The sequence below is a fragment of the Aspergillus puulaauensis genome, chromosome 1 (genome assembly GCF_016861865.1).
Source record: "Aspergillus puulaauensis MK2 DNA, chromosome 1, nearly complete sequence".
NCBI lineage: Eukaryota > Fungi > Ascomycota > Eurotiomycetes > Eurotiales > Aspergillaceae > Aspergillus > Aspergillus puulaauensis.
In genome coordinates, this window is record NC_054857.1 from 737,023 (window position 1) to 757,241 (window position 20,219).

Sequence of the window (20,219 nt, forward strand, 5' to 3'; positions counted from 1 at the left end):
TACTAGGCGTAGATGGTGGTGTGAACAGTCTAGACTGACACATCTCATACTCACTCCCGCCGTACTCACTACCGCAGTGAAGCAAGTGTGAATATGAATCTATTCATAGTTTGGACAGTGTATATTTCAGCAGGGCCTCTATACTGCACGCCTCTACAAGCCTCTAGCCAGGAACCCATGACTAGTGAGCAGCTACAGTGGGGGGTACGTATGGAAAGTCCCGGGTCTGGGCCCACAATCAACGAGGCTGGACTCTGGAGGGCAATCAATGATTAATCAATGGTCCTCCATCTGTCTGGCGCTAATCGACCGAGCGTGACGCCGGGCAACCAGATTGCGTGTTGGTATGCATTCGCAATAGGCTAGGCTTGTGAGAGTAGCACGACGATCGATCTCTTGGCCCTATCAAAGACCAACAGAATAGCCGATGGTGGGATGCGTTGGTGCCTGACGTGCAGACAGTTTGCTGGTTCGCATACCCCCCGGCAATCGAGGGCGAGTTAGGGCTGCGATTGGTGGCGACGATATCCGGCCGGCTATCGATGACTATCACGCCCAGCCTGTTCTCTTTGTCTGATCCCCGTCCAGCTATAAATGTCATGCAGCTACGCCTTGACTATCACAGTAAGCCAGAATCACCCTCATCCCACCCAGCAACATGTCTGCCTCCAGGATTGCAGCCTCCGACATCAAGGTCGTCAAGGCCGGCGACACCTACCAGGTCGAGGGGTAAGTCTCAACAGTCAAGTCAACACTGCTTGGATAACTTACCATCTCAGCCGTCCACGCGAGGAATTCGCAATCCTCAACATCTTCCATCCCCCCAACATTCCGGGCAAGCAAATCGTCGTGGCCAAGATCTGGATGGACCCCAACGCTGCCTCGCCGCCTCACACGCACAGCGGAGCCGCCATCGTTGGTGTTGTGACTGACGGGACTGTCCTCAACCAGATGAACAGCGATGACCCGATCACCTCCTCGCAGGGAGAGATCTTCTACGAGGGGCCTGGATGTCATCACGTTCGCAGCGAGAACAACACCGGGGAGAAGGCTGCGTTTGTTGCTGTGTTGATTATTGACGACGAGGTTGTGAAGGACGGATATCACAATATCTTTGTTTTGGATGCTGACAAGGAGGGCGCCAACCTGTAGCCTCAACATCTTAATATCTCGGTTTCGTCAGTAATGATGGGCTGATTTGACCTGATTTTGATGTATTGAATTTCAGGTTGAGATGCGTTGTATTAATTCTGGTCTTCTGTGTGCAGTATCAGTCATAACTATTCCAGTACACTCGATATTATTCAATACAATTATTACTGAAATGGCTCGCGATTCAGTCCGAAATCAATAACAACCTTCCCCCTGGCATGCCCACTTTCCACACGCTTAAACGCCTCCTGGAAGAGCTCCAGCGGCCACACACTGTCCACAAACCCCCGACACTTGCCCTCCTCAACCAGCCTGGTAATAGCTTCAAGATGCTCCCTAACAGGCTCCATGATAAAGAACACCTCCTTAACACCTTTGACATCACACCCCTCTGGCCGCACATCCTTCGGCGGCTGGAAAATACTGATGATAGTGCCCCCGTCCTTAAGCGCCCACCAAGAATCCGCCAACGCCCTGCGTCCAATACAGTCAATCACAACATCAACCTTCCCAGAACCAGCAACCCAACTCTTCAAATCCACCGTCCGATAATCGACCACCTCATCCGCCCCAAGCCCCTTCACAAACTCCAAATTCCCAGGCCCGCACGTCCCCACAACCCTCGCCCCCGCCAACTTGGCCAACTGCACCGCCCAAATCCCTACCCCCCCAGACGCCGCCGTAACCAACACCCTCTTCCCCTTCCACCCTCCACTCTCCAACCCCCCAACCCCCGCCTGCTCAAACAAAGCCTGCCACGCCGTCATAGAAGACAGCGGAATCGCCGCAACCCCAGCCCAAGACAGCTCATTCCGCGGCCGGTGCGCCAGTTCCTCAGTCGCCAGGATGGTGTACTGACTACCGGCGCCATTGCGTCTGTAATTCGCGCGCGTGTACACCGCGTCGCCTGGCCGGAATGGCGAGTCCGCTGGTGCGGTTACCACTGTGCCTGCGACGTCGGGGCATGGGATGAATACGCGGCTGCCGCTTGAGGGGGGGAAGTATTGGGGCCAGAGGAGTTCGCCGGCGCAGGGGGCGGCTGCGTGCACGCGGATGAGGTGTTCGGTTGAGTTTGGGGATGGGGATGGGGATGGGGTGGGCAGGGTTGTTAGGGTTAGGTGCGGGGAGTGGGCGTCTGGTTGTTGGATTGCGAGCATGGTTTTGGGGATGTTTGCCGTGGTGTCTGCCATGGTGGTGGTAGTGGTAGTTTGAGGTTTATGCTGTGTAACGTTGGTGAATTGTGAATGAAGATAATCAAGAAAATAACTGGGGAGGGGAGGTATCTGGATCTTCGAACAGCCGGAAGTGGTTCTAGAGTTTGCGTTGACGTGGTTGGCATCGGATCCAATATACAGCGTCAATAGGCTATTGGCCCGGATATCTGTCACTGACTCACCACCACGCTTGCGGCTATACCTGCTGGCTCTTTGTTGCCTTAACCAGCCAATTAGAGACTCAGGTCGTGACGAATTGACGGTCGGAAACGATGCGCCATCTACCAGCCTTCCACATGCACCGACATCAGTCACCCGGTAAGCTCGTATTTGCCTGGACTAACGCCTATCTATGTCAGCAATGTAGTGGTCCAAGACCAGAACCCGGTAGGAAGGTAAGCATAGGCTATTGCAGCCAGCGAATAGTCCCGGCCGGAATCCACATCCGGCCATCCAGTCTCAGACTGCCGGTCTGTTGTCTTGGATATGGAGACATACATGGTGAAACGCAGTCGATACTAGATGTCCTTCACAAGCACATTCTAAAACTTTGTCATTATATCATTAATTAATTAATCCGAGCGGAGATATCCCAGTAATCCACCACCTAGACAGCAGCCATAGAAGGCACATTCATATCAAACAGCCCACAGAAGTCAAAATTCGTATCCAGCAGCTGGATATCCGCAAACGACGGCTGATCCATAAACACCGAGACATCAGGCATATGCGCCTCAAATGCAGGCCCGAAGTCAGGCTCTGGCTCTGGCTCAGATCTAGGGACGAATCCAGATCCAGGACTCGTCTCGCTCACTGACTCCTGGCTCGCTTCTCCATCCACACCCTGTTTACTACTCTGCTCCTTCAATCCCAGAATCTCCCTCGCGATAATCCCTACCTCCTTATACGTCCGCTGCCCCATGGGCCAATACTCCCCCAGAACCTTCAACGCGCCCATACTCAACCGCACGCGTTCGCGGGCGAGTTTCAGCGGCTGCCCGGTGTAATGGAATCGACACGCCGCGAGATGCGCGATGACCAGGTTCGAGATCATGCAGATGATGAACGGGGTGTGGGTGGTGATATTCGTCGGCAGCGTAAGCAGGTCGTCGAACTGGTCAATTGCGCGCAGGACTTTGGCTGTGTGTAGCTGGCACTGGGGCGAGTTGCACCCGCGTAGACTTTCTGGTGGTGGCGGGGGTGAGCAGTGCGCTATTGCTTCTATTGGACTGTATGCGAGCGTTGAGAGTTGGCGGTGGATGTCGACGATGTAGCTGGATGGTGTCAGTATGTACTGTAGTTACTTGGTGGGTCTTAGCAGAGAATATGCAATTTGGGTGACGCACGTCTGGATGATGATGCTGGCTTTGAAGAGGAGTTCGTCGACAGTCCCATCCTCCCGCACGATCTCCTTCTTCGAAGGGTGCAGTAGCGAGCGCCACGCCGTCACAGCGGCATCAGCGTTGGCGCATATCGTCGGGGCATTGGTGATAGTCATGCCCTGGCGCGTTGCGAGCGCGAGATCGAGTCCGCGCGTTAGACCAACGAGTTCAGCATACGAGGAGAACATGCGCTCGTCGTCGTCTAGGAACTCCCTCATATCGTAGTCCTGGAGTGTTCGCGGAGTAGGTATTTTCTATCTGTCGTTAATCAAGGGCATATATTTTTAAAGGATATTCAACCAGGGACTTACACCACTCTCATACGCATCCTCATCACAAGGCAAATCAACACTCATATCCATCCCACTCGTCCGGAAGGGATAAGTGCTCGTGCTGCCTGCAATATGCGCATCGGTCATATAAATCTGCCACCAGGTCCGGCGCCAGCACTCCTCCAGCAGCGGGTCATTGTCGCCATTACTACAGGCAAACTCCTTAGATGGCATACCCAGCTGCAGAGCCATCGCAATCGCTCGATCGAGCAAAGTCATGGACTTCTCCGGCTCATTGCCCCAGTAGATCGCGATCGAGAAGAGTAAAACCGCCTGGACGTCGAACCCGGTAAACATGGCACTGCCACTGCCATTTCCATTCGTTGCTAGAGTAGAGATGGCCTGTTCTGCCTCAACCTTTAGCGACGCAGCTAATGCCGACTTCGCGTACACCGAGCCGATATACTGCAAGACGGCGACGAGGGCTTGCAGCGGCTGGGGGTCGTTCGCAAGACGCCGTTTCAGCGCCCACTGCGGGAGAACGCAGGGGTGCGCGAAATGGAAGAAGGAATAGTATCGCGCGATGAACTGCTCTGGGAGCGATGAGTCACTGAGGGCGTCGCTGTTGCTGTTGCTGTTGCTGTTCCGCGAGGTGCTGCGGTCATCATCTGTTAGAGCGGCGGGGCAGGGCGCAATGGGCGGGGCTGAAGTATTTGGGATCGGTCGCTGGGCTGAAAGCGAGTTATCTGAGGGAAGTTGAGGTTCAGGTTGAGGGTGTCGCGCCCGTCGGCCGCCGCGACGAGATTTGGCGTAGACGCATTGTAGGCCTTCGGAGCGACAGCGGGCGCAGACTGGGGTTGTTGCGTCGCAGCGTAAGTGCTTGGAGCGGCAGGGCACGCAGGCCAGCGAGACCCGGCGGTTTGTCGGAGTGGCCTTTTGGCTCATTAAGATGGGACCTGAGAGTTCTTTGGTGGTGAGAAATCGAGATGGTGGAGGAGAAAGGCTAGGGGAAAGACTGCGCTGGCTGACAGTCTGACTCCATCGGGATCCCTGCAGTGGCTGACCGGATTCTCGCCTTCCGGACCCTCTTGATTCTGCAGTCCAAAGTGTCAATCGCTGGTCAGTCACAAACTCTGCGTCAACCCTGGTTCAGTCAATCAGGTTGCTTGTTGGGATCGCTTTAGGGCTGGTGGGGTTCGGATGGACCCTCGATGGCGCAATCTCAACCCCGTACTGAATACTAGGTAGATATATATTAATTCACCATTCTTATTCCGTTTTAACTACCGATATACAGTTATGTTTTCTACCACGGCACAAGCGCCATCCCAGCAAGCAGAGAAAGCCCCAGAACCCCAGCCATCGCCAGCCTCGACGCCCCATTGTCCTGGCCGGAATCGCCATTTGACGAGTCATTATCCGAGTTCGACGATCCACTGTCATCGTCATTATCATTGCTATTGTCATTCCCATTCGAATCAGAGCCATTCCCATCCCTCGCCCGGTGCACTAGATAAATCGGCCCCGCCATAGTCGCAGCGACCAGCTCATCAGTCTCGCGGGCACTCAGAGTCCGAGTCGTCGTGTGAGTCGGTGTTCTTGGGGCAGTCGTCGTGGGTACAAGGATATCGCCAGTATGGGTGACGCCGAACAGAACGAATGTCGTGCTGACGCCCTCCAGATCGGGGTCTTGTCCGCCAAAGTCGGCGAAGCAGGCTGTCGATATGCTGTGCGAAGGGAGCGTCGAGTAGCAGAGCCCGTTTCTGCCGACGGACATTGAACTATATCACTTTAAGTCTACTGCCACATACGCAGATAGATCCCTTTGGGGGTTACCTTGGACAACACGCGATTGCAGTCTCGCTGGGATCGAGGAGTGCGCCAAGGGCACCTTGAACACCCAGCGCAATGGGGTCATTGTCATTCCAGCTACCGGTTGGTAGTGCGTCTATGGTGAAGATGCCAGTCGTGGATACTTGTCCATCGCTTGGGCGCGAGGCAGCCCCGACAGATGTCCACCCTGAAGGACATCGGACCCCCGGGGACCAGTAGGGGATATTGCGCTGGTCGCTGAGAAAGTCGTCGACCAGGTCTGAATTAGTTGGCCGTGGTCCACAATCATCTAGAGTCGTAGCAGGGCACGACTCAAACATGGCGGGGATAGAGGGGACGTCGTTGTCTGCGTAGTAGATATGGCTGGGCTGGCTGCATGAGGACGAGCGTGTCCAGGTGGCCGGGGCCGAGCCCCAGTTGGCCAGAGTCCATCCAAGAGTTGTGCTTGCAGTCGGCATGATGAAGACAATTAATTGATTGTTGATACAGAATATCTTGTATTGGTTTCTCCTGGCTGCGGATACACGCGGTATACTTATACTATCGGAGTCCGCACAACAATTGGGCTCTACCCACTGCCAAACCATTGACAACAGAACCAGCCTGCTCTTAGGCAGCAAGAATACTCGACAGCAAAGACACTGACTGATTGGTTCGAGGGCAAACTCTTGTACAGGACTGCAGTCCTGTCTTACTGCGCCTCAGAAAGATGTAGTGATACCTTCGGCGGTGATTCTAGTGGCTGAAACAAGCCAAGAAAGGGCTGGCCAAGCGATTTTTTCACAACCTTCAAGCCAATTTAAAGTCTGTCCGGGTGAATGCCCACGTCAATTGAGTAACCGTGTGATGGAAGGTCACTCGCCTGCAGATGCTCAGCCCGACATGCACTTCATGATTGGAGACACTGCACGGAGGTCTGATCCAGCAGGGATACTCTCAGGCTCCAGTGTATCACCTTCAAGGGTCGTCGGATTATCAAATGGCTCATCCGGCCCTAATTGCACTCCAAAACAGGAATAGACATGGAATAATGAAGAACAAACTATTATGGAACGCTGTATGTGCCAGTTCAGTACTTTAAAAAAGAAAGACCTACGACTAGGTTCTATGAAATTAAATGGCTTGGGCGCTCTGAGAGACGGCAAATGCCAGCGGACAAACCAGTATCAACATTGCTCTATTTGTTTAGGCAAAGGAATAAAGAACAACCTCATTTATGTGAGAGAATTAAGACTCAATTAAGTCATGTTATGGCAAGTTAATGTCTCTGCAGTCTAAAGCAGCGCGCCAACAACAGCTGCCTTTCACAGTATATGAACTCAATGCTGCACATGATTCTAGTCGCCAACATGGAGAGAATAGAATCGTACAAATAATGATTCAGCTCATCGATCTCCCTTCTCTGAATATGGGTCTCAGGAAAACAGCCCGTTTGGTCTGGCAAACGGACGAGGTGAATGTGTTACTGCCCCTCAACAAACAGACGGCCCTCTATAACTTCCTCCCCCAACAGGACCTTCTCTCACTTTCTCCCCATCTCCCATTCTTACAACCATAACACTCCTTCCTTGTCCGGTTTGTCTTCTAACGCATCTATTCCCGGCCCCACGCCAAAATGGCGAAGCAGAGCAAGAAGAGAAAGCACTCGCAGGACGACACCGGCTCCAAAAAGAACCATCCGGAGATCCAACCGAAACCAGAATGGAAACCCAACTATCTTCACCGAGACGACCAGAAGCTCGCCAGTATCCAGCTCCCCAGTTCTGCTATGAATATCGCCTTGAGCCCTGACGATAAGTTCGCTGCGGTGGTCGTCGGGGAAAACGAACAAGCGAAGCTCCAGATCTACTGTGTCAAGGAATTCCAACTTGTTGAAACCGTTCAGGTCGGGTCGGACCAAGTCTTTGGGCTTTCCTTTGCGCCAAGCTTGCCACACAATAACGGATACATGGTTGGAGTGTCAAAGACATGCGAGGGTGCTATGCTCTGGTATTTTGACCACCGCGGAAGACTGCGAGACCCAGCGGACGTCAGCCAAGCTGTCGATAGGAATGGGTTATACGAACGACTAGGTCAAGATATCTCCTCAATTCTGACGGAGTATCACAATGCAAAGGAGACGGATAAAACGCGTGAGTTCCCAGACGGGGTCACAAACACGCTGCGCACAGTGTTCGACCTGGGGCAGAAGGAACACAAGATGCCGTATCCACTGGGTGGCGACCGGGTGGTATTCAGTCCCGATGGCACCTTCTTGATCACAGCTGTGATGTACGACCCCCTCTCGACTTCGAACGGCGCACCCCTAGTGTTATGGGACCTGCGGACGCGGGAGATTCGCCACAACATCCCCTGCGTTTCGAACAAGATCTGGTGGATCGCCATAAGCCCGGATTCACGGCTGATAGCGTTCGGAGAAAGCGACGACTCTGTTCAAATCTGGGATTCGCAGACAGGCCGCTTCAATGATCCACCGAATCTACGCGGAATGCTCATCCGGCACGGAGTGTTCTCGCCTGGTTCGTCGCACATTGCGCTGATCAACCACCCTGACGATTCCAAAGCATCGGTCCATGTCCACAGCCTTACGGGCGGGAAACGCGTCTCTTCACTGCGGCATGTCGCGAGATGCTCCGAGCCTATTTCTTGGAACCACGACGGTACTCTGTTGGCGATACTCCGTGAAAAAGGTGGGATATCGCTGTGGGATCCCAGCGCAAACCAGAGACCAACGAGGATGGACTGGTCTGTGCCTAATTACAACCCTGCATATCCCGATTCCATTCAGTTCATCGATCAAGGGAGGAAGTTGATGTTGGTCTCCGCTTCCGGGACGACTGACGTTTATGATATGTTGTCTCTTACCTTGTACAGATTCCCTGGTGAGACGGGTACCATTCGCAATGCGCTTTGTGCCAGGGATGGCTCTTTTTTGGCCGTAACGGAAGGGAGAGTATTGACGTTTTGGGGACTCAGGTGAATCTGCTGTAACCAGGACTTTGTTTTAGTTGAGTCAAGATGGGTGTCAAGTAAATGATCAAGATTTGTTGACTTTGCCGCTTCCCAGAAATACGAAAAAGTAGTGGTTTGTTTTCCGTAGGTAGAAAGAATGATAAAGCAGAGGATCTATCGCTGCCGCTTTGTATGAATTCGACATATTCCCCTGACGTTAAATGCGGGCAAGCTAGTGGATTTACCTAGATACCAAATACATCATTCCTCTCGAATCAATCAACCCTTCGGCGGCCGATCGGCATTGATCGCAGCAAGGATCGAGCCTGCGCCCTGTTTCACAAGTCGTGAAGCCAATTCATCGCCGAGCGCGGTTGCCTCCTCCTCATTCCGTATTGTTGCCTCAATGGTATCCTGAACGGTTTCCGTGCCGTCAAGGCTAACGACGATGGCCGAAATCTTTAACAGACCTTGCGCATCATCAACCCACTCCGTCTCAACACCGATGGGGACGGTGCAACCTCCCTCCAAAGTACGGAGGAGAGCCCGCTCCGCAAGGCAGGCGAGGGTAGACTTTCGATCACTCAACTGATTCAGGAATTCCAAAGTTCTAGTATCTCCCCTGCGGATCTCCAGCCCTAACGCACCCTGACCAACGGCGTGTAGAATCCCGCCATCCTTCGAACCCATGTACTGCGTAATCCGATGTTGCAAGCCAATGCGTTCGAGACCAGCGGCGGACATAACCATGCAGGTATATTCGCTCTCGGGATTATCAACTTTCGCCAGACGGGTTTCGACGTTGCCGCGGAGGTTCGCGAAGCGGAGGTGGGGGTAGAGACGGCGAAGCTGTGCGGAGCGTCGGACGGAGGACGTACCAACGACAGCGCCTCCGGGTAGGGTCTGCAAGCTTGTATAGGGAAGGCCGGATTTGACTATCAGGGCATCACGGGGGTCATCGCGGAGCGGGATGGCGGCAAGATCGCAGGAATCGGGGAGCCTGGTGGGCAAGTCTAGTCAACGGTTTGAGGTCGTTCGGACGCGTAGGATGAGGGGATTGGACGAAGAGTACCTTTGAGGCAGTGTACGATGACATCCAGATCACCGGAGGTCAGCTTCTCCTCAAGCTCAGATGTCCATAGATTCTTTGCTCCGAAGTTGTACAGCTCGGTCGACTTGTCTTTGTCGCCCAGTGTGTGGAGAGTTTCGATCTCGTAGGTCCGATCGGGGGCGATCCGGCGCAGGCTCTCGCGGATTCTTTCAGCCTGGACGACGGCCAGGTTTGATCGACGAGTGCCGATACGCAGCGAAGTGGTGTCACTGTCAACCATGATCGTCACCAGTGGTATCACTATCCAGCGTCCAATGTTTGCGTTGCAGATCGTTGCGGGCCGCGTGGATTTAATTCCACGCACTCGGGCCCGGAAAATCAATCCGCCACTAAATTTATTTCGACGCAGTCTAAGCTATACCCACGCCAGTTCTTTTCCATGTTTTATGAAAACAATATCGAAGTTATGAGGTGGTCCACTGGGTTACGCTGGTCTATTCCAAAGGAATCCCGGAATAGGCGACAGCTTTTAAAGATTTCTAAATTATTGTTCAGGTCTGGTTTGTTTGTTTGCGAAAACACTATCAAGCTTTCCTGTGTTGTTATATGCTAGACTGTAGTCTACTTCAGTTCAATCTTGGAATTCTTTCCATTTAATCATTCTCTCTTTCAAATCCAGCACCTCCCCATCCACAGAAAACGTCCCATCTCCGCGATGATGAAGCGTTCTCCCACTTTCCCTAAACCCTGGGCTCACCCAGGCCTTCACAGCCTTAAGAACCCACATCCCGTACTTCTTGACCATACTCCTATCCACAACCACACACTCCACATTCGCAATAATCCCCTCATCACCTGCACTGACGAGGGGCGCTTTCACTACAGCTGCAGGAAGCGCATCCATCCCAAAGGCCTCCCACTTATCCACCTCATCGCTATCACAGTTCCCGATGTCCACGACTTTCTGCGCGATGCGCGCATCTGGGATAGCGAGCACGCATTCTCCGCTTTTCTTGAGGGCCTCGAAACTTGTATTCCAGGGCCCAATGCAGGCGTTGATTAGCGGCGGGGAGTCGTGCTGCAGCATCATGTGGAAGCCAATCGTCATGAGGTTGTGGGTTGATTCTGCGAGAGAGCCTGTTGAGACGAGGAGGACAGGTCCTGGTTCTATGAGGCGGTAGACCTTTGATGGTGGGTATGGTTCGAATGCAGATTTGGTGGCGTTGTCCTGCGCGTACATCGTTGATGATGATGGGCTCTCGGTGATGCTGGACGCTTTGCGTTTGCGTGGCATGGTTTGGGCTCGATATCAATGGCGTTGAGTGATAAAAGATGCGTATGAACTTGAATCCAGGGTTCACAACTGGGCATGGCTTCAAAGATGAGTTGATGTAGACCACAGTTGCAAACAAGACATCATAGATCGATGAAGTATTGCCCCACGTACCCCACCCCGAAGCTCCTCGGATGATATGATGGCGACAATAGATAGCTCACAATTCTCGTATCCCTGCCCATGATTGAGCATTCTCCTTCCCCGCTGAGATACCAGCGAGGTACGGAGCTGACGGCAAAGGGCATTTTAGTTCCCAATGAAATGAGATTCTTGGCTCAGATGGCTCAATGTAGGGATAAGTTATACTCCCAAAGTGGGTATTCGGTACAAATATATACAGCAGATCAAGAAACAGACGCCAATTTCAATGTACGCCGGCCTAGAAGTTTCAGCAAAAACATAAATCACCCCATCTTGGTCCCCCTAGCTTCCAGCTCCTGCAGCCTATGGCTATCGCTCATCTCGACCATTCCCGCATCACCCGGAAGTTCAGAGATAATGCGAGCAGGTGGATAATGGGCCGGCGTTGACGTTTCAAGAGGGGAATAAGAGTGCTTCGCAGTTTCGTCGTGGTGCCCCCCGCCAACTGACTGATATACGGGCGCCGAGTCCAGTTCCATTTTTCTTTCGTACGAAGATGCGTCGTAATGCGAGTACCCTGCCACAGCGGATGGAGGCACTGCTGGTGCGGATGGCGGCGCGGAAGGTGATGGAGGACTAGGTCTAGATGTAGAATTTCCGTTATCTGGACCGGATTCTCGAGGCTCAGGATCGGCTTTGGGTGAGCGTTTGCGACGGCCTAGGTAAAAGAAGAGGCCGCCAATTGCCACAGCGCCGGCAACACCACCGACTACGCCACCTGCAACTGCACCAGAATTGACAGATGAGCCGCCTGAGGGCTCGCCAGTGGGGGTTGCGGATGCTGTTGCTGTAGCAGATTCGGTCTGAGTGGACGTTGATGTGGGCGTCGGCGTGGGAGTGGAGGTGCTGGTAGGGTTCTCGTTGGCGTCGGCCAAGGCAACGCGAAATGAAAGGAGCTCTCGACTTGAGATATGCTCCCATTGTGAAGGTGGTGAGTATCCTGCTCGGGAGCCTTCACATTGGTCGTTCTCGAACAGCCAGATAGAGAGCCCGTCTTCTTCTGGGCTCCATCGGTATTCCTCGCTCTTCGCCTGCTCAATCTTTCTACAATTGACGGGGCTGTGACCTTGCTCGACGTACGATTTGCCCTTCGAGTTGGTCCACGTTAGGGCCCAGGCGGAGACTGAGGTGGTGACACTGAGGAGCAAAAATATCAGCGAGAGAAAGCCCTTCATCGTGGCGAAAGGGACGCGCGAAAGGAGAAACTCGAGAATTTTGAACGGGCATTGGGCCTCGAATTCCTCAGCTCGTCTTTAAGTCGCAGCGAGAGAGGCACATTTCCTGGGTGGACTGGTCATGAGTGAGCTAGCAAGGTGATCGCCCCATGCGAGATCTGTGACTGGAGGCGTGCCATTCGTGTCCCACTAGAAACAGGGCAATGGGCAGACCCTGGGCCTGAACTCTCAAGGGTTGTCCCGTCTCCAGACTGGGTCTCGCGGCTCTGGCCCTGTGGATGAAATTTCCGCGAGAAACAGACTGTCCCTATCCTCATGGTGACGACCGAAATATCGCATTTCCATGCTCTTTTTCTTGCAAGCTTCGCTGCGAAATCGTCACTCACGCGCAGTGATCTTTTCATAGAACTGGAAATGAAGGAGAGAAGGGATCTCCAAGCGACATGCTGCAAGCGAGTTTGATTGGCGGCTTTTTCTGGAATACGAGGGCTGGTGGAGTTAGTGTGAGGCAGATGCTCGCGGAATGCGCATCATCTGGGAAGTGATCGGACGCTTTCCATGCTTGAAAACTTTCGAAGTCTTGGCTAAAAAGGCCATTTCTTGTGAAGTTGTCAGTTGTCGAAAGCATAACCAGGGACCGGCTCGCGGTGGACTGAACGTGGGGTCAAGATCTGTTTCAAAAACTCATGGTCCAGGTAGGCGCCGGTCTTGGTTGCTGAGATCAGGCGTTGAGCTTTGTTGCCCGATTTCGACAGGACAGAAGTATGATCGCAGCGAATAATTAGACCTTATCAACGGAACAAGGCCTTTGTTTCGGAATCCGACCACTGAGCAGCTTGTGTTAAAGTAAGGACTTCCACTGCGACTGCACCTGCTGCGACTGAAACCAAGACCAGTCTCAATGGCAAGGCTACAATGTCGATGGCACTTGGGTACGTTCTCTCAGATGCGCACCAATTGAACCGTGCGAGCTCCTCAAGGACGAGATGTACAAGGCCCTTAAAGCTGGCGCGTGGTGATTCTACACGTTCTCTTTCGACATTCTTCAGAAACTCTAAATGACGGCGATCTCCGCCACAACAAGATCGGACAGCTCTTTGCTTTTCTTCTTCCCCGACAGCGTCACTGGTTAGTCGAAAAAAAGCATCCTTGTCTCTGTCAGCACAGCGAGAGCTTCATCACTGCAAGGGGTAACGCCCGATTATCGGATGTTTGAGCCGACGCGCTGCTCGAGTCGCTTGCATGCCTGAAGGTATCTTACACCGCAGGAGAAAGTTCTGACCTGAGCTGCTTGTTGCAAGGGCGAGTTTGATTCCATATCTATATCAATTTTGACCGGCTACCCATGGAGCTTTGGCCGGGTTTCTGGAGCAGAGGCGAATCCAGACAAGTGTGTGGGACGTTCCACAGCAAGGCGTCGAGGTAGTGTCGCTTGTAATCACCGTTAGCTACCGTATCCATAGAAATCTAATGGATGCTTCCTCGAATCCCCAATATCAGTGACAGGTTCACAGAATAGGTGTTGATTGGAACCTGTCCGTGCATTGAGATCCAAGATGAATTCAGGTTTGGGATAACTACCTAGTTTGGAGCCATTTATTCGAGCCTCTCTTCAACACCGCGACCCAATAGTGACATCCACGAGACACCCTGGGCGCTTGGACGGCGCCACAGAATATGCCATCCTGTTCCTCCTAAGATAAGATGTGTTTCAGTCCGATAGCTCAATCCAACCTGGAGTAACCAAGTTCCTCCAACGTCAAGGAAAAAAATCCATGGTACAACATCACTTGGTGGTCTCAGCATGACAACCGTATCATATAGAAGCATCCAAGACTGGCGGGACGCAAATGAGACTGTATTATGGCGGGATACAACTTGGTCTGTGTGCTCCGTGAGCAGCGAAGAGGCTCGATGACATCCTACGTATCAAGATATCGCCATGAGGTCGCACAGCGCACGGGGGTGTCCGTACTCGATGGAGCTTCGACAAGTCCAATGATCCCATGTCCCAATGACAGGATAGAGGGTTCCGAGTCTTTCGACCCCCTCGATCGTGTCGAGTGACTGGAGTATCGGGGACTAGCACAGACACTTTCCTCTTTGTTACAGGGATCGCGGTGCTGCTTCGGTGGAAATCGGCGGACATGGTTGGGATTGAAATCATTCACAACTAGATGTCACTTGAGGGGATCCCAGGTGTGCCCTACGCGGCGAGGGTCTCCTACTGTCAATGTAAGGCTCCCATTATGAGAACTTGCGCACTGTCAGCCAGCCTCTTTCTTGGAGCCTTCAAATGTCAGCCTGCGGACTTTGAACGATTTATCATTCGCCGTTGGCTGCTGGGGTCCCTGGTGCCTTGTCCTGCCAAGAGCATACCTACGTGTGGTTTCCACCCTGTGCAACGAGATGGGCAGGGAGGAAGCAAGAGGCGCGGAAACAACTCGATTATCGCCACAAAGGACCAATTATTAACTTACCTAGAATCCACATTACGCAATTTGACATTTCGATCTTTAATTTGTGATCATCACCCTTCATAACAGAACATGTGGCTATTCTCGCATATTCGGTGTTGATCTTCGATACCAGTTACTCTCGCGGGGGTCTTTTATGTAAATCGACACCACAATCGCTGAGCCTAGCCCTTTCGAGCCAAAGGGCCTGGATCCTTGAGATGGCGTCCTGCGGATGTACAGTATGGGGGGTGTGTTTGCTTTTATCCTGCTTCTTCCTTCGGGTTGGTTCAGAGTTTAGGAAAGCGGGCGGAAACTTGTCTGACTGCTGGGTCTGAAGGATCATGGCAAACCCAGTGATGGATTTTCATGACTCGAGAAGGCTTCGAAAGGGAAGAACCAGCGCATCTAAGTATGGTGCTAACCTTCCATCGGCGTGCTCGCCAACTGTCGTACCGCCCCTTATCCGCAAAAGGGCTGGGCGTGTGTGCAGCGTCGATTGTTAGAATATTGCGGGCTAAAACACGATGTTGACAGCAGTGCGAAAGGCTGGATGATGAACTACATCGAATCATGGAATGCAAGCTTTCCATTTGTTGCTTCTCAGAGGAGCAAAGTGGCGATCCTACCGCAGCAAACAATGAGTACCGGGGGATCTTCTCCCCGGCAGCACACTTTAATACGTGGTCACTCAAGACCATTCCATCGGGTTCTCCATGTTGGTATTATGCCTCATTTGTATCTTACTGCGAACTGTGCCGCTCGATGTCACGAACCCCGCAGGTGAACGCCTTGAGGCTAAATGCTGAGCGATTGCCTCACCAGGAGGTTATTTTCTTTTGTTTTCGCGGTTTCGCCCCCAAAGCACGTCGAGCAATGGCGCAAACTCGGCATCCCATGTTGGCGACGGAGGCCCGGTGCAGTCGATATGCTGTTTGGCGAAATTGATGCACGAGCTTCCATCCCAGCGAAGCAGTTGGACGAATAATTTGCCGATTCAAGACCTGCTTATGGGTATTTGTCAACTACCTAGCATCACTTCCCGTGAAAGCAAAAATGGCTGAGGACAAGAATATCTCTCCATGAGGGGGAGATGAATGCGCACCACCACGGAAAATTCAGGATCACGGCAACATATGCTATCTCGATCGGCGTAAAGCCACTGGTGGCACGAGGCAAAATTTTATTTGACGTAAGAGACATATGCCGCGCGATCAGCACTGTCCTTCGACGAGCACAGCGTACAAGATTTGGCGCCCATGGGTCAGCTACATGACGGGTGGATAAAGTAGGCGACGCGCAGGTATTGTCGTGTGCGTTGCCCGTACTCGAGAACATTGGGGTCTTCTCCGTAATTTGATCGTCGGCAAAGAGACATTTTCAAGATGGTACCTAATAATAATGGTGAAATGATAGATCCGTGTTGACATGGCCCAATGACCTGTCTGCCGGCTTGGTCATCGAAAGTGCACAGGGTGTTTTGTATGCACACAGCTGATCTCCAACAGTCGTGTATACAGGCCGAGGATGCGGAAGTGTCGGATCTTGTCCAAACCGTTGTTCATCCAACAATGTGCCTTGGACTTCCGATGGCCCCTTGCAAGCTGGGTTGGCCGAGGGAGTGTGCGGAGAACTAAGAAAGAGAGTATTCGGCGACAGATAGCTGCTCGCGCATGTCTCAAAAATAGACCTAAGCCATATTAAGACAATGTTCATGGAAGCCCGTCCTGTTCGAAAGGCGTTGGTAGTCGTCCGTCGCCGGTCTAGGGTCGGCAGCTTGTATGTAGGGCGAACAACAACACAGACCGACAAATCCAAATCAACCCCTGTTCGTGACAATGCCCTTGGATCTAATGGAGGGGGCAAACTAACAGCATGTCGGCGGGAAACAAATCTTATTTTGGCCACGGAATGTCTCGGCCAGCTCAGCACTAGGTAGTGCATGATAATCCTGGCCGCCCACAAAGGGTTGGAGGTATTTCCATTTCCTCTGCTCCCGAATTACTAGCTCTGCTGTGCGTGAGATCCTGCAAGCCCGCCAGCTCCATAGGCGATCAACCTACCACAAATTGAATGCCATCGTGCCCTTGCCCATTTAGGTTACTCATAGCTCGACCAGTGCTCCCCTCTGGTCGGGAAAAGCAAAACCCAGTACGTCAGGGGAGGGAGGAGATAAGTAAACACGACAGGGCCCCGAATCGGATGGTGGTCTGGCCCCTCTAATGTTGGACACAAACATAACAAAACCGGCTGATAAGGCATGATGGGCCTATTCCCACTCATTCGGACCTCTCCAGCGTAAATGTCCTCCCTGCCCTTCGACCTCGCGACCACATCCCCGTCACTTTGATCAGCTCGACTCTACTCAAATCCACCAGTTAATCATGACGGACTCCGCTGCATCAGAGTTTACTTCCTCGCAGGCCAGTCCCCATCGCATACCCAACGGGCAGCAGCCCCGAAAGCTCCGTGACAGCTGTATCCACTGCGCAAATTCAAAAGTCAAATGCAATAAGGAGAAGCCGGTATGTAGTCGCTGTGCTCGCCGTCGCCTGGATTGTGAATATAAGGTCTCCCGTCGCACTGGTCGAACCTCACGGGCTGTAAACCAGTTGTCAGGAATAGCCGCCGCGACAAGGACAACGGGAACATCAACATCGCCAGCACTTCAACCGGCAAACATTGGTACAAGTACAGCCTCGAGTGTGCTTTCATCCACCGTTGCCACCAGCGGTCAATCACAAAACTCATTGTTAACGCATATTGCGACGATTCCAGTCATTCATCATTCGCCGGAGCATTGTATATCCCGAACTCCAGATCTTTGGCGGTCTCTTCTGTCGCCCAGTGCATTCAACACAGATGTCGGAGACTTCTCCTCACTCATACCCATGGCGGATGATGTCGGGGATATATTTGCATCAGTCATGCCATCGCCTCAGTTCGACAACTGCACCATTGATTCGATCCCCACGCAGGGGATTGGGGGTTCTGCTTCGGTCACCGAGCACCAGTTATTTCCTACACCAGAACTCTCAGACATAAGATCAACGGCGCCATGTGATGCGTCAGCCAACCATCTAGTGTGTTGCTTGAGCATAGTCTTGGATATTATCAGGGGTTTGTTTCCAAATGCACCAACAGCATGCAAACACCCAGGTGGCCACCAAGGGCCTGGTCGAGCTCGGACAATAGACTCCGTTATTTCACAGAATAAACAAATCATCGACACTATCAATGCGGTACTGGATTGCCCCTGTTCTCATGATGGATACGTTATATCAATAGTCTCGCTCGCCGTTTTCAAGGTCATGGGCTGGTATATCGCTGCAGCACGAGACAAAACATTCACATCGAGCGATGGCATGGAGTGGGGTCACGATGTTGTCACTTTCCCAGGAAGATCTGATTTTTCACCTTCCGATGAGCGAGTGTTTTCTTCCCCTGTTATGGCAGGGGGTTACTGCATATATTCTAAGAACCAGAATCGCATGGCAGCGCAGCTAGTTCTTAGCGAGTTGCATCGCGTACAGCAGCTGGTCAACGTGCTTTCATCGCGGTTGGAAATTATTCGACTAACTACTTGTCTTGCGTCAGATTCCACCTTTGGTTCAACAAGTTCAGCTGAAGCTCTTGAAAATTCGTTGTTCGCGGCAATACCGACATCGCCCTTATCAGGGGCCACATTCTCTCAACTAGAGGAAGACCTTCGGAAACGCCTTCGTGCCATATCTTCTGAAACAATCGAAATACTGCGCCGAGCGTAACGGTGCGTGTATTCCAAAAGGGCATTGGTATTGTTGGTCGTAGTCTACTGGATCCCGAGATCCTCATGCAGCAAAGAAGTGAGGATAGGACCTTCTCAGGTGGAATAATAAAATATATCTCACCCCAGGCGAGAGTGGGTAACATTTATTAACAGTGGTAAATATGGAGCGAATCCGGTGGGATCATGTTAGTTCATTGTATTTAAGAGTATTGAAATCCGAAGGCCGGTTTTTCCGCGGGGATTGTAGAACATCTGTGCAAAGTACAATCGGGATTGGCAACTGTCTCTTGCAGCTCCTGCTGGGCTTTCCACAGGGTGTCCCAATCACAGACTGCCGTAGAAATTGATCACCGATCGGAATCCAATGCGACACTCGCCTTAGCGCAAGGTAATAACCCGATAGGCCCTCGTGGCTTCATCGCTCACTCATCAGACGAACTGGTACTTCAAGGTTCTCGATCTGAAGGGTATATACTGGCTCATGGCTCCATCTTGTTGTTGAATGAATGATTATTAGGCAAAATGGGCATTGTCTTCATGCAGCTGATATGGTCGACTGCCGCCTAGTTGCCCAGATCACGCAGTCGTCAATAGGTAATCCTGATCCTAAAATGTCATCGGACTTTTCCTCCGGTCAGTCAACTTGTGGGTATTTCTTCCGCTTGATCTCCGGCGTCGACGGTTGTGATGCGCATAGGATATGTTCGCCAAGGTGGCAGATGATCGTATTATTTCGAAGCAAGGAACTGCATGGCAGACTAAGCCAAGTCCGACCTTCACAGGTATTCAGGTTATTAGCAGTTGTTTGCGTTCGGGAAAGTGCCATCTCGGAGTGTCGAGTCTTCGGGTCCCGGCGCTTCATCCTAGGTCCGCATAGCATCCCATATTCCTCCCTGAGAAATTGTGAGGCCTTTATTTGCACAAAGGGAAGGTGCCATCAGCAACGCAGCGGACAGTGTTCAGCCGGGAAAGTAAGCAAGCTTTATTGCCCTGGGTTTGGCTACACACACACGAACACTCCTCTGTTTCACACCACCACTCAACATCAGCTTTGTTTCAGCAACCGTGTACAAAGGTTCGGAATGTCGATATGGGTACCTCCCTTCAAACAGGACCATCTCCATTGCGAATTGTGTATCGAATCAGCCGGTAATGAGATCTGCACCATAAAAGCTACCGTAGGTCTGGACCAGTGATCGCCCATTCTGCAAGTCGGGGCGACCCATCTTCATGAGGGCGATCCATCCCGTTCTCTCCGTAGGCACAACTACAAAAGAGAATTGCGAAGTGGAACGTTATCCCCCTGTTTGCTTCCAAGGACAAAAGATCATCGTGCACGAGGATGAAGATGAGCCATGATGGAAACCAAAACAGAAACGCGCGCGATCTGTCGCCATCACGTGGCAACCAGTCCATCCACGACCAAAACAATTGTAAACTACGGAATATGCAAGCTAATGGCGACTATGCGATCACGGTGAGTTGC

The 20,219-nt window shown here is 52.2% G+C and overlaps 8 protein-coding genes across 8 annotated transcripts; 2 read left to right on the forward strand and 6 right to left on the reverse strand.

Annotated features, from left to right (window-relative positions):
• Positions 1-658: 658 nt before the first annotated feature.
• Positions 659-1,152, forward strand: APUU_10341S (cupin domain-containing protein; the record flags this gene model as incomplete). Its single annotated transcript, XM_041699719.1, has 2 exons — positions 659-729; positions 780-1,152. 2 exons carry the CDS (start codon positions 659-661, stop codon positions 1,150-1,152), a joined length of 444 nt encoding a protein of 147 aa, XP_041549707.1.
• Positions 1,153-1,316: 164 nt separating this feature from the next.
• On the reverse strand, positions 1,317-2,342 carry APUU_10342A (NADP-dependent oxidoreductase; the record flags this gene model as incomplete). Its single annotated transcript, XM_041699730.1, has 1 exon — positions 1,317-2,342. The coding sequence occupies one exon, from the start codon at positions 2,340-2,342 to the stop codon at positions 1,317-1,319; it is 1,026 nt and encodes a 341-aa protein (XP_041549708.1).
• Positions 2,343-2,973: 631 nt separating this feature from the next.
• APUU_10343A (putative C6 transcription factor) lies at positions 2,974-4,965 on the reverse strand (the record flags this gene model as incomplete). Its single annotated transcript, XM_041699741.1, has 3 exons — positions 2,974-3,640; positions 3,713-4,002; positions 4,060-4,965. 3 exons carry the CDS (start codon positions 4,963-4,965, stop codon positions 2,974-2,976), a joined length of 1,863 nt encoding a protein of 620 aa, XP_041549709.1.
• Positions 4,966-5,326: 361 nt separating this feature from the next.
• On the reverse strand, positions 5,327-6,440 carry APUU_10344A (uncharacterized protein; the record flags this gene model as incomplete). Its single annotated transcript, XM_041699752.1, has 2 exons — positions 5,327-5,801; positions 5,857-6,440. 2 exons carry the CDS (start codon positions 6,438-6,440, stop codon positions 5,327-5,329), a joined length of 1,059 nt encoding a protein of 352 aa, XP_041549710.1.
• Positions 6,441-7,468: 1,028 nt separating this feature from the next.
• Positions 7,469-8,833, forward strand: APUU_10346S (WD40 repeat domain-containing protein; the record flags this gene model as incomplete). The annotated part of the gene is made up of 1 exon (XM_041699763.1): positions 7,469-8,833. The coding sequence occupies one exon, from the start codon at positions 7,469-7,471 to the stop codon at positions 8,831-8,833; it is 1,365 nt and encodes a 454-aa protein (XP_041549711.1).
• Positions 8,834-9,084: 251 nt separating this feature from the next.
• Positions 9,085-10,136, reverse strand: HEM3_1 (porphobilinogen deaminase; the record flags this gene model as incomplete). Its single annotated transcript, XM_041699774.1, has 2 exons — positions 9,085-9,818; positions 9,878-10,136. 2 exons carry the CDS (start codon positions 10,134-10,136, stop codon positions 9,085-9,087), a joined length of 993 nt encoding a protein of 330 aa, XP_041549712.1.
• Positions 10,137-10,487: 351 nt separating this feature from the next.
• APUU_10347A (flavin reductase family protein) lies at positions 10,488-11,150 on the reverse strand (the record flags this gene model as incomplete). Its single annotated transcript, XM_041699785.1, has 1 exon — positions 10,488-11,150. One exon carries the CDS (start codon positions 11,148-11,150, stop codon positions 10,488-10,490), a length of 663 nt encoding a protein of 220 aa, XP_041549713.1.
• A 446-nt stretch (positions 11,151-11,596) lies between these two features.
• On the reverse strand, positions 11,597-12,508 carry APUU_10348A (uncharacterized protein; the record flags this gene model as incomplete). The annotated part of the gene is made up of 1 exon (XM_041699796.1): positions 11,597-12,508. The coding sequence occupies one exon, from the start codon at positions 12,506-12,508 to the stop codon at positions 11,597-11,599; it is 912 nt and encodes a 303-aa protein (XP_041549714.1).
• Positions 12,509-20,219: the final 7,711 nt, after the last annotated feature.